Source organism: Gymnoscopelus microlampas (assembly GCF_963454915.1).
Source record: "Gymnoscopelus microlampas genome assembly, chromosome: 6".
Taxonomy (NCBI): Eukaryota; Metazoa; Chordata; class Actinopteri; order Myctophiformes; family Myctophidae; genus Gymnoscopelus; species Gymnoscopelus microlampas.
The window spans coordinates 39,593,656-39,613,741 of NC_139943.1; the positions used below are offsets into that span (position 1 = coordinate 39,593,656).

Here is a 20,086-nt window from a genome sequence, read left to right on the forward strand (position 1 = left end):
TTGAGTATTAGCCTACCATTATTTTACATGAAACTCTGTCTTTTCCGACAACACTGTCTGAATTAGACCATATGCCAATATGGCTTGGTCTCTGGGGTTTTGTCTGTCCTTTGCATTGCTAGCCACCCAATCCCCCTGACAGGTCTGTTTATGGCCCTGCTGCTGCTATCAGAAGGCTGAGTGGGCCCACAGGATGAGCCTTCATTAGAGATTAAAGTGACCGTCACTGAGTCTCCAATCATCGTTGCTCCACTACCACAAGTCAAAGGGAGCTGGGCTGTAGGCTCACACATCCACCACAAATCCACACAAACCAGGTCCTCTGCGTAACAAACAGATTCATTTAACTTTCAATCTTCATTTTAAGAGCAGGGCGTTTAAAGAAATTCTCAGATTGGCTTCGATCGCCTAGTTTCATTACAGAGTCTGTGCAAGTCACAGATTCTCCTACAGTGATGAAAGGTCCATAGTGATACGAGCACTGCACAACAAGTTCCCCCATCTAAATCCGCCATCCAAGTCATGTTCATCTTCCCTAGCAGAGAAATGTTCCGAAAATGCATTTTGTCAAATCTACACCAAGCGTGACATTACCTTCTAAGAATACCAATATTTTCAAGTAGGTGTGCTGATATTTATAACAGACAGTGTTCAATGGCGGATGGCAGGAAATGAGGCTGTGCTGCTCTGTATCAGAACGAGATACGAAGCCCGCCTTATCACAGCTATCATACAAATCTGCAGCTAGCACAGTGGTTCTGCCCAGCGGAGCCTCTTGCCCTCAGCGGTTTAAACTTGTCTATCTCCTTTTCCCTATAGCCACTAGAATTGATTACAGAGAGACAGTTCTGCATAAACAGCAACAGAATATGTGAAGCCATAAGGATTTCTTGGCCTGTGGAGTAGAGTACATCACTACTCAACATGTCGACCCATTCTGGGGTAGTATGTGCAATTCACGGCCAGCACATCAGCCTCTCCCCCCATACAGTACATCATTAACCTAGCAAAAATCATAGACAAATGGGAACAGGAGGCTGCTGTAACGCAGGTACATTTCTGAGGTTACAGGCCTATCGCGTAGTTTACATTCACAAAACCAGGTGATTGTTTCACACCTCCACTGTAAACAAAGGAAAGCGATGTAATGCATAATAATGCTGCCCATAATAATGCCAGGCTTAGGTTAGACAAAGGCTTTATACACATTACACACTCACATTCCTTCTCCCATTAAAATTCCTCCTGTAACGCCACAACAAAGCAGCTATTCTCAGAGGGAACATAAAGGACAGACACCTGTCAATCACAGCCGTGGCGACTCCATATTTCTCGTGTCATAGGCTGCAGGATGGAGAAATGTGCAATATTCTGATAATATTCCATGCAAACTAATGCAAGTCAGGACACTTCCCTGCTGGCCAGAAGGAGGGGAAATGAGAACAGGTAATTATCGGATTGCCTCAAGGCGAGAAATGATAGAGATTGCAGCGAGCGGGGATATTTAGCCCTGCTAATGAAGGCCCATGTTTTGGGAGCACCAGAATGGGGGGAGTCTGGAGGAGCAGAGGGGAGCCTGGTTGTGCCTAAGCAGGAGGTAGGGTCTGATAAGACTCTCTTACGCAATGGTCAGTGTTGCCATGTCCGCTCATTATAAGCGACTTTGGGCTTGTTTTTCTGTAAAGTCGCTTGTAAATAATTGGTAGTTGCAGGGGTTTTTGGGGCTCGTCTAAAGTGTAGTTGCTTATTTTGGGCTTCCTTCCCTATGTTGTTTAAACCAGTGGATTTCAAACATTTTCATGTCAAGGACCAAATTAAGATGTATTTGTCCATAGACACCCATCTGAAAATATTTTGAGCGAGGGACCCCCATCCAAAAAGATTTCAAATTTGTTTCCAATATTTTTTTGAAAATAGCCGATCTACAATCTATTTTCCAAATAGCTGATGTATACAGTAGGGCTCAAGTGGTAAAACTGGTTGCTTCTTTTGGGCTTGTTTTAGTAGTAGACCTGGTCGCTTGTTTCTTTCACAAAATCTGGCACTGGTAATGGTCAGATCCAGGCTTGGCTTCTCTGCTTGGATTGAGGCTCACGGTCGCTCACACATTCTCTCATCTCGTCCTCTAAGCATGGCTAGCCAAGAGAGTCTAACATACTGTGTAGTCTGTCCAATATTTTAGCCTATTATGTGCATAATCACCACTCCATAATCACTACTATTCTTTACCAAGAAACACCGTAACCACTTGTACCCTACATACTTAGTTGCATGGGGTCCCCCAGGGATATAAACTTGATCCCTTAATTGTTTCCCTCCACAGAAAATGAAAGTCCTCAAAACATACTAAACTGAATATTGGAGTCAAATTTGGCTAAACAGTCATAGATCTTTGAATTCATTTTGTCAATCTTCTCTCCAGGGACTATTTGTGACCTTTCAGATCAATTCACACTTTAAAATAAAAAGTTTAAACAATAACATAACTTTGGCAACTAAATAACCATACAGTCATATTCAGTGTGTTGGATTACCTATCTCCAGCAGGTTTCATGTCTCTGCAAGTTGATATACATGGCGCACTGAAATGAATGGAATCCAATAGGTATTAGGTGGAAAATGGTAATGTCAAGTATACCGCGAGTCTCAGTCGACGTGCTAAACATGCCAGACCACCTGTATGGGTCTTTAATTCAGCGTTAAGGCTCAAATTATTGTGGGGATGCTGCCAGAGACTTGGGGTTAGCCACATAATGGCTGCTATGCAAATGCCTACTGTACCATGTTAAGTCTAATTCGGCATCTTATATTGAGTGCATCAACACCACTTATATGGTAATGTTCATTCAATAGAGACAGAGTTCCTATTATGTGCCTCTGAGTGATTTGAGTGATGGACCGCCCGCCCACTCGGCCAGCTCAATTTAACCCCGTTGAAGGGTCTACGTTCGCCCATCTCAACAGCCTTACTTAAAGCGCAGGAGGAGAAAAAAAAAAAGATATAAAAGAGACTGCTTATTTTGTATATGCAGCACTTCCCCCGGACGGGTATGAAATTTTAAACATGTCATTAGGATTCACAGGCATTCCCTTGCCAGACCTGCTCGCAGACATCAGAATTGCTAATTTGCCAGTTCGCCCAGGACGGGCTGGTTGGTGGGAGAGGAGGGAGAATGAATGGAAACAGGAGTCTGATTTGTCCAGATAACCTTGAACCCCGAAGCTCAGCTTCCTGTGGCTGTACACAGCTCAATCAGTTCCTCTTTATCATGATAACCCATTCAATCCGGGAACGTATCTACAAATGTCTTCTAAATCCTAACAGTTTTCTGAAGAACGTATGTTTCTATGTCAGCGATGCTCAAACATTTTCACGTCAAGGACCACCCAAAATGATACGTATTTGGAAGCGGACCCCCTATTTAAAAATGTTTTGTTCCAGGGACCCCCCCAGAAGCAAAGATTTGAGTTACAAATGTTCGCTTTAAAAATATATATATATTCAAAGATTTGCACAAATTTTCACGTTTTTTCTAAAAATTGCAGATCTACAAGCAAGTGCGCAGTGCGGCACTCGGTGCTGCGCTATGAGCTTGTATATCTGCTATTTTTGAATAGCCCAATGGGTTTTAATGGTCTTAATGGGTTAATCTGAGCTGCTGTCCAAGCCGGTCAGCCGGCGCAGTGGCACACCGGCTACCCCTTTACCTGACCACGTTTAGTCTGCCATTAGATGACATCACTTCCTGACTCAATGTCTTCCGCAAACCGCCTTCAACTTCCATTGAAATGTCACGAAAGAAACTATGGAATAGAATCCAGCGATTCTCAACCTGTGGGCCCGGGGCCCACTGGTGGTGGTCCGTGAGGATATATGGCAAATGTGGGCCCCCAAAAAATTGGCAAAACACTAAGATTTGAATCATGATATAATATTAATATTAGAAAAATATAAAACAAAATAATGATAATAATAAAAAAAATGTCATGGTATTTTTTCTTTAAAACCTTGAATTTAAAAACAATAAATAGGAACTTAAAGTATACTACGTTAGTTCCATTTATCCAAGCCGCGACACAATCCGCCGATTGATCATTAAAATAAACACGCTCTGAAAAATGCACACGGCCCACCCATCTGACCACTTAACACGGCAGCCGAAAGGCTAGGCTTTCAAAGCTTTCAAGATTTCATAGTTGGCCCTGATCCAGAAAAGGATGAGAACCACTGGAATAGAAGGTCTCAAAACTACTGTACAGATAAAAGTCAAAAGTCAAGTCTGAGACGAGCCGCGATTATATCAAAGATCACCGCGCTTGTGTTTGACGTTCTGATCCAAACGATGAATTTTCATCCCCCTTGAGATGTGAAGCCAATGGACATATAGACTTGATAAAGAAGAAAGGTACTGACAGGGTTATATGAGTCAGCAGAGATGTGAAATCTCAAATTGGTCAAGCTAAGCATTTTGTAGCTGATGGTGATTTGAGCGGACTGACTGGTCAGCCACAGCGTTACATGGGCCCCGAGCAGAAAGATGGCAGGGAGTTGCTCATGGACACGGGCGCTTTATCAGCAGATCACACGAGGAGGATCGAGCAGCCGAGCATCACTGTGAGACTCTTCAAACAAATACTAAAGCACTTTGCATTGAGAAATGATATCTTCGCACAAGCGAAGATTTCAATGGCCGCTCTCTGCCTGTTCCAACAAAGCCAGGCACATTTCTCGATATGTGGCTGTTGTGAGTCCCCGACGACGAGAGCTGGGCTCCTGCTATTAACCCATTCAATCCGGGAACGCATCTACAAATGTCTTCTAAATCCTTACAGTTTTCTGAAAAAAAACCTATGTTGCTATATCAGTGCTTCTCAAACTTTTTCATGTCAAGAACCCCCAAAATTATATGTATTTGGCCACGGACCCCCATCTGAAAATATTTTGTTCCAGGGACCCCCCAGAAGCAAAGATTTGAGTTAAAAATGTTCCCTTTCAAAATATATATATATTCATAGATTTGCAAAATTTTTCAAAAATAGCAGATCTACAAGCTCATAGTGCGGCACTCGGTGCCGCACTATGAGCTTGTAGATCTGCTATTTTTCAATAGCCAAAGAAATCTTAAAATGACACAGATGTGTTCCCGGTCTTAATGGATTAAAAGAATCAAAGTGGGGATCTATCATTGGCAGGGAAGAGCTGGAGCTACAGGGGTGGAACTCTCACTGTTTCCTGTCACAGCCTCAGCTGCGCGCACACACTCGCCTCGCACATCGCCATCTTTCACCCTGCCAGCCGCTTGCCTCCTCGCCCACTGTGCCCACTGTGCCTGGGTAGCTCGTGCCACTGACAACACATCCATTTACGCCACGCAGGGCTCCGGCGCGTCTCAAGCACGTCTAGCGCGTGCAAAAGAGACCTGTTTAAATATTCCAGCAGAGAGTGGCTTCGCAGGCAAGTGGATAACGCACTGTGTGTATATACCCACACAAACATACTGATGCATGATGGATCACAAATATCTCGCGCACACACACACACACACACACACACACACACACACACACACACACACACACACACACACACACACACACACACACACACACACACACACACACACACACACACACACACACACACACACACACCTTTCACATAATTAAATGCTTCATTTAAAAATCAGGCTTTGATGATTTCTCTGGTAACACCTTGTCATGGCGACCGGTCCGACTTGAAGCAGGGTGGTAATTGCATCCCTGCGGTGGGGGGGGGGGGGGGGGGGGGGGTTTACAACTCAGGTCCACTGCTTTCAGCTCTGCAAAGCTCATATAGGCACTACTCACAATGTCCACACGGTGAACAATACGAGAGTGAATAACCATAGTAGCAGAGAGCCGGTGTGTGTGTCTGTGTGTGTGTGTGTGTGCATGTGTTTTGTGTATATTTTTGCAATTTCAATATTCAGATGTGTTGTAATCACACAATTGAATATACTAAGAACATGGCCAAAGGTATGATCTCCACAAGTGATAATCCCACCTCCAGCAACGTAGCCTGGAGGCAAGATTTAACTCTGACCTGAAGATGCTGCCTTTTGTCTTTGAAGTGGAGCGATGGATGCCGCCGAACAGATGGAGATGTTGGATGCTTTCAGGAATTATTAATGGCCCGCTATGATCCCAAATGACCTTCAGCAAATAGTCTCCCAGCACTGGAGTACACACACACACACACACACACACACACACACACACACACACACACACACACACACACACACACACACACACACACACACACACACACACACACACACACACACACACCTCTGCATCCAAACTGTATTTAGACTACACACAGGGGTCAATGGAGAGACACAGAGCCATCATTACTGCACTTCAGACTCTAATCCAATTGGGGAGGTTTGCATCCTTTTTTTCCTTTTCACTCAAAGATGCTGCACAGACATCCGATCACGTTAAACACAATCACACATTCCAGGAATAGATTCGCGATTCCTGCAGCAAACACTCTAATTCCATAAAGCCCAATTTGTTTCACCTCCACCACAATGGGATCTATACACTGACAATTAATCTGCAGAAAGGCTTTACTTTAGTTTTTAAAAATAAACCTCTCATCATAGGCGGACGGCGTGATTGCTCAAGGGATGTATGTGCATTGTTACATGAGATTTTTTGAACAAAATGTCTATAACAGCCAAATTACTGTCACCTATGGATAAACATTCAGTTCATAATACACACTGAACGATCCTTGGATTGGAGTGAAACCAAGCCGTTTTAATGCTACATTCTCTCTTTTCCTGCAGTGAATAAGATACAATGCGACCGTATTTATCTTCGGGGACGTTATTTGGGGAAATATACTGTAATGTTAAGACCCACTGGAATGTATTGAATTTGCATTCAAGGGTTTTGGCTTAGTTAAAATTCATATCTCATAGGCTATTTTTTGTGTGCAAAATACATTTGCAGAACGTTTGCACCTTTACCCCCCATTTTATTCAATGCCTGTTCCTTCACTGATATGGTTACAGTATGACTTACAGATAAATACTGCACAGACTAGTACAGCTACAGATCTGATTAATTACGATGATTCTGCTACTGATGTATATTGAAAACTAATTCAACAGCTCTGTGCTTCAAGTATGATTGTTTAAGAATGTTCTATATTGAACTGCATTACACATAATTGGAGCCACAGTGCTGAAATTATAGTCAGCTAAGTGAATGCACAGTAAAATCCTCAGAAGTAATTTCTCCATGTCTAACTCTGAGACTGTACAAATTTCAATCAACATTTGACTGTGTTTTTTCTAATGCATACTGTGTATTACATGGAGTGTGTCTCAAATGTGTGGACTAGTTAGATGATTGTGTTACCACATTCTTGGATTGTTTGTATGTGCAAGCTTTTTAGCCTTTTTTTCTAGTGAACAAATGTGATGGTGCTCTCAAAAGATACTGCATTACTTCCGAGCTACATCTGAGGGAGAATTGATCAAACATCTTCTCACCCTCTGTAAAAGTAGAAAGGAATACATTATTTGAGTGGCGTCTATCTTCTTAGTACACACAGTAGCCTATGATTAATTACCACAGGGCTTGCTAATGAGCATGTGTAAATTAATACAATAGCTTGGGATGTTTACTTAAGATTGCTCAAGCTTGGGAAAAAATAATCCCTCATGTATAAATTATAATAATCCCTATAACTATAATAGCAATAAAAAATAATAATCCATGCCTAGATCAAAGAATAAAGGCTGTCTAATCATTGCCCATGAAATGTGTCGAAGATCAAAAACACAACTTCTTTGCCCATTGAAATAACAGTACGGAGGTCTGGTTAACTGCAGTGTGAGAGACTGAGTTGATGCTTAATTTTACAGTGTAAAAGCCAAAATTCAACATTACTCCACAACAGAACTGACAGTACATCAAATATCGTAGTTTAATGAATATTTTGTTTTCAATAACAACATGCAGTAGCTTAATTGTTGCACTCTTGCAAGTGCATTATGTATTATTGAAAATATTTTCCATACATTGTATTAATTACTGTGTGCATACAGTTGTACTCCATCGTTTCATGTGGATGTTAATACACTAAAAAATGAATAATACTACTGATGCCTCTGCTTCTTTTTTCTGTCTCTTAAGTAGGTACTGTATATTGACATCAGCAAATAATGGGGGCAACACACCATTAGAAGAAGGACAATTGAGGAACTGTCCGGCTGAGCCTTATATAAAAGAAAAGTACATTAACCACTTTCATGCTGACGTCCCTATTTTGGTCAAATTTTCAAACATTTTCAAAATCTTTCAAAAATTTTATTTTGAGAAATAGTGAAAATAGCAGATCTACTATGAGCTATTTTCACTATTTGTCGTACAACAAAGTATATAGGGCTTAAGTGGTTCAGTGATCAAGGTGTTTTGAAAAATGTAACAGTGTATAAAAGCATGATTATAACCCCATTCGAATGAGCTCAACAAGGCTTGAAGTCATACGTTTATATCAATGCATTGCCTATAAAATACTCAGTCATACTGAAAAGACATGACTTCAGAAAGACCTCCATGCTAAGTATGAAAAGAATAAAACATCTCAACTAATGCGTGCAACATACTGCTAGATGCAAAACCACATGTTCTCAAAAACATAGGCTTCAGAGGCAGAGTGAACACATGCATTCCTTTCTCACTATCTATCACAATCACCGAAACCCCCCCTCCCCACACACACACACACACACACACACACACACACACACACACACACAGACACCACACACACACACACACACACACACACACACACACACACACACACACACACACACACACACACACACACACACACACACACACACACACACACACCCTGGAAGGCACAACGAAGCTGTCTCTTCTGAGATGCTGTGGTTAAGACGTTCACACGGAACACATTTCGGTCTCTCTCATAACAGCAGCATGTCACCTAAGAACACATTATTTACAGACGGAAGCGAAGCACAGACGATAGCCATTTGTTTCCTGCGGACTGCATGCTGTCACATCTGCTACTCTCTATTAAGTTTACTGTCGACCCCAGACATGTTAACATAACCCTCAAATTAGCTTTCAAACACGTTTGCAGCACACTGAATACATGTGAACAAATGATAGTTGTCTTGTCTTTTCTATATGCTGTGTGTGCGTGTGTGCGTGTGTGCGTGTGTGTGTGTGTGTGTGTGTGTGTGTGTGTGTGTGTGTGTGTGTGTGTGTGTGTGTGTGTGTGTGTGTGTGCGTGCGTGCGTGCAAATCTGTAAGTGGGTCTGTATCCCTTTCTGTGTCTCTGATTTGTGGGGTGTTTACATGTGTGGTATATACATATCCAGTTCATTTAACTTAAATTGAACTTAAATAATAAATGTACATTCTGTAATTTGGTCAGCATGTAAAAGAAAAGAAAACAAATTTAAGAAGAAGTTATTGTAGACTGCACAATATATTAGCATTCTTCCACTGGGATAACAGAGGACATGATTTCAGCTATAAAACTGTGGGTAACGCGTTTGACAGTGGGAAGTCATTAGAGTACAACGTTGGGCTGTGTAGCTTTGATAATAATTGAGAACACTCTGTTTGGGCAGATTCCTCCTCTGTTGCCCTAAGTCACACATGAAAGGCATTAATAAAGCCATCAGCACGGTGGGAACACGACCCCCCCCCCCCTCCAACTATTGACAAAAACAAAACTTGGAGACGACAGCTGCTAATGCTGATTAACAACAGATTCCTTCGAGCAAATAAAGCAGTCATGCCTGATTTTTTTGGGCTTGAAAATTCCACTTGTTTCACTGTCACAGAGATCAATTAAGCAGCAAAGAAACCCTACCTGTAATGAAAAAAGAAAAGAAAAAAAACACAACAGACTTCAGCAACTGCGCAGCTAGCTACTATTACTTTCAATTTATTTGACAATTTTCTGTGCCTCTTATTGGACTCTAGAAGCTCTGAAACACGAGCAAAGAGAGGGAGAGAGAGAGAGAGAGAGAGGCATTTTTTACTTTGGGGAGGAAGATCATTTTTCGGCCCAAATTGGGCTCTCGTAAAGAGGGTGATCATAAGCACATCCTGGGACTTTGAGCGAGGGTCTTTGCTGACGCTGCTGTTGTTGGGGCTGGACCAGACAGAGCTGAGTTGAGCAGCCCGGCTGACAAGGGCCTGTGCTCAGCACTAGGAATGCTCTCATCCAGAAACACGAAGCCCAGGGGAACAAAGACAACAATATGCCACAAAAAGAAAAAAAATCTTGAAAACAACAAAACAACCAAAAACCCCCTGGAAAGTGCCAGTGTTGGGCGATTGCCAGCTGCACTCCACATTACCAGGGTTCTCGTAGAGTCTTTCAGCAATCGCTCAGCGACGTAGCATCTCCTGTTCCTTAATCAGGCGCGCAGGGGAGGGGTGGCTCCTGATGTGCACGGCGCAATGGGGAACAATCAGTAATCAGATATTCCACATCATAAGAAGGGGGGGTGGAAAGCTTGTCTCAGATAGGTCAAGCACCTCTCCACAGACAGTCAGCCCCCTTTGCTCTAGCCGGGACACACCCACACACTTTGTCTGGGAGGCCACCCTCCTCAGTTGGCCCCAGTGCTCCATTCAGTGCACAGGAACTTGGGGCCAGTGTGTGCAAAAGGGTGGGTATTCATTCCTCTTATACACTAACTGTGAATAGAGTTTAAATGTTAAATAATAATGTAGGAGTTCACAAGAGGGGTATGATTGCATTAAAGCACCGTGTCCCTGAATAAGCCATGCGCTGCGCCTTTAAACAAAGTTCATTGCCTTGCATATTCTACCTCCTTTCATCTTTGTAATTAGCACTGAAGCAGCATTTCTTTTATTTCAAATAAATGCATGTGCATAAAAATCAATCCTAAGTAGACTGCTCTGGCAAGGCTGTTTTTTCTTTGTTATTTATGATGATAATAAGATTCTTTTCATGCAGCTTAGTTTGGAAAAGTCTTCCGAACGCTGGTAACCTTGAGAATTGTTTTTTGGCTAAGACACGTGCCGATTCCTTTGTGGAGTTCCAATATCCTCTGTTAAATTCTGTTGTGTTGTGGCAACATGTGCTGGCTCAGACACCAAAGTGAAGGGTCGCTCAACTATCGTAAATCTCTGTATTGCAGCGAATTGGAGCCCGACCGATGCCAGATTTTTAGGGTCAAAAAGTGCAATCAATTTGAAAAACTTTGATTTGATTAAAGTTTCTATTTGAACTTAACTCATAAGCAAAAAATATAAATAAAGCAAAAAAATAAACACAAATAACGTTTTGATAGATAGATAAACACAAACATACTTAATCACTTAATAAGCCCTATACAAAATATATCAAAAATATAAAATCTATAAACTCACAAATCACAATGCATTGCAACGCAAGTTTTACGATGCAATTTCGAAAGTGGTTGAAAACCGCGACATATCGGCTGCATAATTGCCAATACCGAGAAAGAATTATAATGGCCGACATATTGGCCAATGGCCATTGTCGGGCAATACAGTAAATGCATAAAGTGATATCGTAATATATGTAACTAGTTACCAAATCTCTCTTGGACAGCACCCTCTGGTGTTCGGGAGTGCTCACTTTTGGTTTATTTGACAATGTAGGTGCCTGATCTGATGGGTGTAAACGATGCCATGCATCCTACAAGGGGAACCCCCTAATGGCCTCTGCAGGGACATCTAATCAAACGCATAACACACTTCTCTCCCCTTTGTAATCAAGCTGCAGTGCACATGTTGTGACGACCTTTGTTAACGCTGCCTGCTCCCTCATCTCATCAAAATTCCAACCACCTCTCATTTTTCATCCTTTGTTCCTCACCAGGGTCCCTACATGCCACAGTAGTTCTCCATGGAGCAGAGACTGGTGCAGGCGTTCATATGCTGGGACCCCTTGACCCCTTACTCTCCATCTCCTGCTCTCACAGACCATTACTTTCACTACCGATGGAATATTACCTCGGCTCTATACATTGTCACCTGCATGCGTGTTTCATACTGCAGGCATCAGAGTCCTCTGCAACACAGGTAATTCATCTGATGATAATTGACAACAAAGGGAACATAGATGGACAACATAACTGTAGATGTAGTGCACCTGTACCATAACTGCTGACTAAGCCACGCCGTTGACAGCGTTCTAAAGCTGTCATCAGCAGTCAGGGAGCAGCTCTTACAATGTCACTCCAGGTTAGAGATTAGATAGGGCCCAAAGAAACAAGCCTGACCCTACCTGAACCCGGCATGGTTTAAAACTGAACCCTTCTTAATAAGACAGCTGTTTTTCACTGCTTTCATTGTTTACTTCATGTTGTAATTTATATTTTATGTTCAAATGTAATTTAGTTATTTGCTACAAATTGCTAGGGTGCTAAGGTTTCAAATTTAACCTTTTCTGGGGGTAACTTTTGCAGAGATTTGGTGTAGAGGCAAACAAAAGAATGGACCAAGTACAAAGCAAACCGTAAGTATTAGTTTACTACATTATAGAGGGTTTAAGTGGCTAATCGGTTATAATGCCCGTTATCAGCAGTGACCCACGTCTTTTCAGAGCGGCGCTGTTGGATAAGCGTTATTTTCCATTGACCGAAATCTTCCGATGTTTGTCACTGACAAAAACTGAAAACCCGAAACTACCATTTCAAAATGGGAATTTGCTTCCACGTGAGGAGGATAATTGTTACTTCTTACGCTCATTAAAATTAAGAGGTTGCTTTGCGTTTTTCGAAAATCGGTTATTTTCGGTGTGTGGCGCGGTCGTATGGCAAAGTGTAAATTAAGCTTAAGGGCGATAAACCACACAAACAATGCTCCTCTTCTTGCCTGCTGCCTACATGCCTGCCTAGAGGGGGGATCTGGTTACAGTCGAGAAGGGAGCAGCTTGGTGTTTCGTAGAAAAGCAGGTCAACTGGAGAGCGCTTGTCAAAGCTAGGAAGCCACCGGCCTGATGGAGGTGGAGGGGAAGATAACTGACGTGGGTGGGGAGGAACCGAGGACTTTCTCTCCTGCCGTAACTTTACTGTAATGGGCTTTATTTACTCTGGCATTAGGGGCAAGAGAGAGACAGGAGGGTGAAGGAAAAAAAGATGGAAGAAAGACAAGGTTGTGTCGGGCAATGCATTATCGCTGTCTGGACTTCCTCTTCACCTTCTGCCTCTCTCTTTCTCTCTCTCTCTCTTCTTTTCTCTGTACTGTACGTCTGCCTCTGGCTCGCACGCAGGGGAGAGCTGCCCCACTGCCAACACCTCGCTCCTTATGTGTTTTTCTGTCCTCAGTGTTCGAGTCAGACAAAACGCAAAATCAATAATGCTTTTTCTCCCCCATTTCCTCTTTGATGCAACTTCAAAAAGGCCAGTGGACAGCCCTCTAGAGGCCCATAGAGGAAAAAGCCAACGGTAGAAAGCATGCACAGAATAAATGTATGGTGGGGAGGCACTTCCCCTTTCAATCCTGCAAATCACTGTTAACTTTTGAGCCCCAGAAGGCAGTGTCTATGAGTAAAGGGCAAAGCGAGGTAGGAAAGTGGTTACTGGTCTACTGGTACAGTGTAAACAGTAAAATCAAAACCTTACAAAATAATATTAATTACAAACTAAGGTACATTGGAATAGTTTGAGGATGAGAGTGTACAAATGGAACCAAACAGGTCCTCGTTGTTACCAACAGAGAGGATTTTGCTGTGTACTGTAAAAGCTCTCTTTGAGCACTGATGGAAGCTAAAGCCAGTCCCCAATGTCAGCACACAATCTACAGTGATGGCTACTTTAAAAGTACACAAAGAGATTCTTTCACTTCATGGGTAGTGTGATTATCTTTAAGGTATGCTGAGAGAGGGGCGTATGCTATCTGCCGTTAAATGCTGCATGACAGGGAGACACTTCAAAGGATCCATAAGAGACTCCTGAAATACTGACTGAAAGTAAAGCAGGAAATGACCCTGACGTTAGACACATTTGACTGAGCCCAGCTAGGTGGCTTACATTACCGAAGTGCCAAGTAGAAAACCACAAGTGAACTAGAAAAATGCTCCTCGGAGCACAGGTCTCCGCCAGGTCTAGTAAGTTATTGTGGCCTCCTGGTGGCGCTATAATAGGCCAATGTGAAAAGAGTGCCATTTCTTCTTAGGCCTTTCACGGCAATTGGACACTAAATTCATGATTTGAGGCATTTTGTTCAAAATGTTTGTTCAAAATGTTTTGCAGACATCAACCTGCTGGTGGCGCTATAATAGGCCAATGTGAAAAGAGTACCATTTCTTCTTAGGCCTTTCACGGCAATTGGACACTACATTCATGATTTGAGGCATTTTGTTCAAAATGTTTGTTCAAAATGTTTTGCAGAAATCAACCTGCTGGTGGCGCTATAACAGGCCAACGTGAAAAAGGTGGCATTTCTTCCTCAGCATAGCGGGAATGTGTGTGCAAAAGTTCACGGAAATCGCACACTGCTTTCATGATTTGAGGCATTTTGTTCAAAACGGACCAATACTGCAAACTTTGGAAGCCAATCTTAGCCAATCAGGATGGAATATGGAAAATCGGACAGATCTGTGTTGATCACATGACTATAGAGATACTGAGTACCGATTTGCGTGATTTTTGAACAAAATTTGTAGGAGTAATATCATAAAATGTGTTTTGCAAAAATCTGCCTCATGGTGGCGCTATAACAGGCCGATCTGAAAAATCCGCTCTGGCATCCAGGGAGTGTGTGTGCACAGTTTTGCAGCAACCGGGCCAAAAGTGCCGGAGATTAGCTGCTCGCAGAAAGAATGACGGACGGACGGACGGACGGACGGACGGACGGACAGACGGACGGACGGACAGACGGACAGACGGACGGACGGACGGACGGACAGACGGACGGACGGACAGACGGACAGACAGACAGACAGACGGACAGACGGACAGACGGACAGACAGACGGATGGACGGACAGGGTGCAAAACATAGTCTCGCCTATGCCTTCGCCCTGGCGGAGACGACATTTCGAAATAAGAAAAGTTATGCAAGGTAATTGGACATAAAGGGATTGCTGTGGAGTCCCTTCTTTGAATGGGCCTCAGACAGCAAAGTATGTGGGTGTAACTGTAGCTGTGATGATGACATAAATCAGTGGTTCTCAAATATTTTCATATCAAGGATCTCCAAACCAAAAGTATATAGCTGGCCGCAGACCCCCATTTGAAAAAAGTTTGTTCCTGGAACCCCATAAGAGAAAATTATATTGACATTTGAAAATACTTTCGAAAATAGCTGGAAAATTAAAAAAGGACTGAAGTATTTAAACTGTTCCTAATTTTGCTGTGGAAACCCTTGAACCCCCTCAAGGGGTCCCCGAACCCCACTTTGAGAACCAAAGACACACATCACTGGCAAATCTGTCTGCTAAGGGTTTGATTGACCTGTTGACTACAGCCAGACCTGTGTTAGAAGAGAGAAAATAGTGTCTCCTCTCCTCTCCTCCCCTCCCCTCTCCTCTCCCTCATTCCAGACTACACGTCCCTGTCCTCCCCAGCTCTCTGGAGCCAAATCAAAAATCCATGCTCTCAATGGGCAGTCAATATCTCATTAACCAGTCCTTCCACATGCAGCCAGGCAGCCAGGATATGCGTCTCAGTGGAGACTGGCACACCTCACACGCTTTAATAACCTGCCGAGACGCTGGTCCACTCTCTCAGCCACGCACACACACACACACACACACACACACACACACACACACACACACACACACACACACACACACACACACACACACACACACACACACACACACACACACACACACACACACACACACACACACACAAAAAAGTCATAAACTAACTACACCTGCTGTTTGTTTTCCTTCTGCTCAGATATAATCTCTTCAATTTGACTGCAAATACATATTTTTTGATGGGATTTATAATATTGGGATTCAAAACAACAAGGGGGGTACATTTTATATTCCCTTCGGAAGTGGAACTTTATTAATTTAAAAAAAGATGATGTGAAGACGGCTATATTCTGACGAAGTACAGTGTATATTATACTGTATATTTCTCCCTTTGCAACATCTGAACGACTGATGCAATTATTTGCCTACACCTTAATCTGTGGTTATTTTAATGACCTCAGACCCTAAGTGGATAAAAGCCAATCTGGTTAACCTCTACCTTCATGTGCGAGAGCCGGCAGAACTGGCCAGTCAAGAGCACCTCAGTAAAATCCTCTGCATTCATTTAACTCTGAGAGCGTGCCGTACCAATGTAACCAAATGATTTGGTTACATTGGCACGCTCTCTGAGTTAAAAATGGAATGAACAGTGAGGATTTTACTGTGTGATAGGAAGAGACACCGTAAAGCTAGCACACATGCTATTGTAAATCCCACATTCACTGCATGTGTTGCCTTCACAATGTTGTCACTGGAGGTCTTTGGACAATTTCACAAAATATTACACCTATATTCCTCTATACTAATACTCTTGATAAGGTGTTAATAATAATACTGTAGATGATAGATTTTTTTTTTTTACTTTTCTGTCTATTTGTACATCAAACGACTTTCTTTAATTATGTAATTGGAAATTTCATCTTAATTGTGCTGAGTAGGCTGGCTAATTTGCATGGGGTAATGAGAGAGACGTTTCTATTACAGGTAATTAGGTACTTGAGAAGCAGTGGTGTGGCAGAGAGGCTAGGATGAGGGGGACAGGAAGGGGGGTTCCAGAGAGATAGAAGGAGACACACACACACACACACACACACACACACACACACACACACACACACACACACACACACACACACACACACACACACACACACACACACACACACACACACACACACACACACACACACACACACACACACACACACACGTATGTATGTAACGAGATACTTCTGTCACACTATACATTGTTTTACACAAAAGGTCACAAATTATGCATTGGGGAACTGAAAAGGGTGTTGTGATATCAGTTATAGCCATTATCAAAAATCACAAACAGCCGCCATGATCTGCCACAAAGTCATTGTGCTTTTTTCGTGTCCATTGAACAGCCTAATTCATTTCCTATCCTACAATTTATTTAGTCTTTTTACAATTTTCATTGCGTATCTTAACTTTGCTCATGAACATCATGAACCCTGAAGAGTATTAGATTAAGAGATGTAAGAAAAAATAAATGAATATCACACACTACTATCACTATAAGTGATAGTAGTGAAAAATGCATTAAAGATGTCTCTGCATATTTACCCCACAAGACAAAATATATTTTATTCTGTCAACAAGTGACAGTTATTTCCTAAATAATAAAAAGCTCTCTCTCTGAATCCCATAATAAAGGACAGCAGGTCAAAGGCTATCTTCCATTATATTGTCTCGCTGAGAAATAAGCCACAGGACTGCACTTTCATTCCATTTCACACATACAACACACACATTTCACACATACATCCCACACTTCTCACACATGATTATGAACAGAATTACCACACATTGTGATCAATAACACACCTTGCACTGTTTGTATCCATGGCCAAGATCTACCAGTGTTATACAGTAATACCCACACTACTGAATAACATATTACATACAATGGGCATAATCATTTCTGTTGAATCAAAATAAAGGTTATATAAAGATGCTACATATCCTGTATATTTCTACTGTATTATATGTATGAACTACATTATGCATTTCATACGTTAAAATGTGTGTTCTGTTTTTTACTATTCTTTTATCAACAGTAAAAGTGTGTTTTGAATTTTTTTGCATGAAAAATAAATGAAACAAATAAATTAGGCTTGAAATGCTCAAAATGAAATTATGAGCACAAATGACTCTGGGACTGTGGATGGTAAGGCAGACAAGCAGCAAATATCAAATCATATTTTCCATTATTGACACACATTGACCATTTAACACATAATGACAGCTGCACTAAACCGTGGTTATTGCACACAAATGCATCATGTGTGGTTATGAGCACATATGTTTGGATATGCCTTTTCATGTGTGTGTACATGGAAGAATGAATGTGTATTTATGTGTGTGAAAAAGCCATGGCTGTGTGTGTGTGTGTGTGTGTGTGTGTGTGTGTGTGTGTGTGTGTGTGTGTGTGTATATGTTTGTGTGTGCATGAGTGAATGTGTGTGTGTGTGTGTGTGTGTGTGTGTGTGTGTGTGTGTGTGTGTGTGTGTGTGTGTGTGTGTGTGTGTGTGTGTGTGTGTGTGTGTGTGTACAAGCATGCATGCATGAGCGTGTTTTATTTGGATTGCACTTTCACTACGTGTCTGCACACTGCTGTGTGTGTGTGTGTGTGTGTGTGTGTGTGTGTGTGTGTGTGTGTGTGTGTGTGTGTGTGTGTGTGTGTGTGTGTGTGTGTGTGTGTTTGCGCATGTGTGCCTGTTTGATGAAGGGGGGTGGAAGAGCTGGGATTAAGCATGCTAGATCAACATCACAGTGACTGGGAGGACCGAGTCCCACTGTCATGGCCACGCATGTAAACCCGACTATCCCAAAAATGGGTCAGTGGAACACAACACACAAGGCGAGATATATGCTCCACACACACACACACACACACACAGACACGCATAACATGCACCGGTATCAACTCAAAGAATCCCCCAGCCTGGCAGTCGCGCCAGAGCCTTGTCTCCGTCTGCGACCCACGTTTAGTGCTGCCGTGCATATCTACCCTCTCTGAACAGACATGTCCTCTGGACTGGAACAACGGGATTAAGAACTAGGGGTAGGAAGCTCTGACCTCCCCAATGCCCCCTCCTCTCTACCACCTTATATATTAGCCCCCCCCCCCCAAAAACAAAAAAAACTTCTCAGAAGCTACAGGGCATCGCACAATACTCACTCAGGCTTTTATTATAACTGCTATCACATAGAAAACACACGGCAAGAGGATTGCAAAAATAGGTTTTCAAATTCAAACAACCAACATACCATCAGAGATGTTTTATACTATTAAGCTTTCTAGTTCAAAGACAGAAATGTTACTCGTGCATGAAAAGAGATACTATTACAGCGTAATTCACATGCAATACACATATTCAGAGGCAGCGACTGCTGTATCTGTTTCCTTCTCTCTCTCTCTCTCTCTCTTCTGCTGTCACACTCTTGCCTCGCGACTGAAATGAGAGAGACAGAGAGAGAGAGAAAGAGAGAGAGAGCGAGAGAGAGAGAGAGAGAGAGAGAGAGAGAGAGCTAGAGCCAGAGCCAGAGAGACAGTTGGCAGGCTGTGAACAGAGGACTCGTAGTTTCCCTACTTGTTACTCTGGCTGCCTGGTGCAGAGGGGTTGCAGGGATCAGCATGCATATCGGGCGCTTACCTTTCATAGCTGAAATCACAAAATACATCATTAAGCTCCGAGTCCATAAGAGAACGCGATCACCAGCGCAAAGCCCTCCACTGCTGTCTCAGCAGCAGCTGGCCAGCACAGCTCTGTCTCGCAGCCTCCGAGCATGACCACACCAGAATCCATGTGACTGTGACATCAGTGTTCATGTCTGAGTGCTCCCCGCCCACAAGCCTTTGATTGGCACAGCGTGCAGCCAGTAGGGGCGCTGAGAGCTCAGGCAGGGATGCTGGCTCCTTTCCCACTGATTGCAGTCTCAGCCTCAGTCTGCCGGGCTTGCTAGACACAGCACAACGCTCTCTAGCTGTCTTCCTCCTTCTATCTTTTTTGCTTATCTTCTAGATAAAAGTCTAGCAGACATTGGTTCTCCATGCCTCCGTTATGCCCCTTTCCCCTCTCTATATCCCCCCCTTACACACACAAAAAAAATGTCAGAGATATTGAAAAGAAATCCCCCCCGCCCCAAAAAAAAGTAAAACGAAAATTAATTTAAAAAAGATGATCAAAAGGCTGGAGAGAGGAGGGTGTTGAATAGTCATGAGAGAGAAAAAGGGGGTAGAGGCTTTTTTTCCTCTTTTTTAATGAAAGCGAGAATAAAGGTCGAAGAGAATAGA

General features: G+C 42.7%; 1 protein-coding gene across 1 annotated transcript in view; it reads right to left on the reverse strand.

Moving 5' to 3' along the window:
* Positions 1 to 19,582, reverse strand: part of roraa (RAR-related orphan receptor A, paralog a) — a 59,910-nt gene extending 40,328 nt beyond the window's left edge. Inside the window, exon 1 of the mRNA XM_084061007.1 lies at positions 19,446 to 19,582. Within this exon, the coding sequence (XP_083917133.1) occupies positions 19,446 to 19,476 (31 nt within the window). The 5' untranslated portion in view covers positions 19,477 to 19,582. The remainder of the gene's footprint in view (positions 1 to 19,445) is intronic.
* Between the last annotated feature and the right edge of the window lie 504 nt (positions 19,583 to 20,086).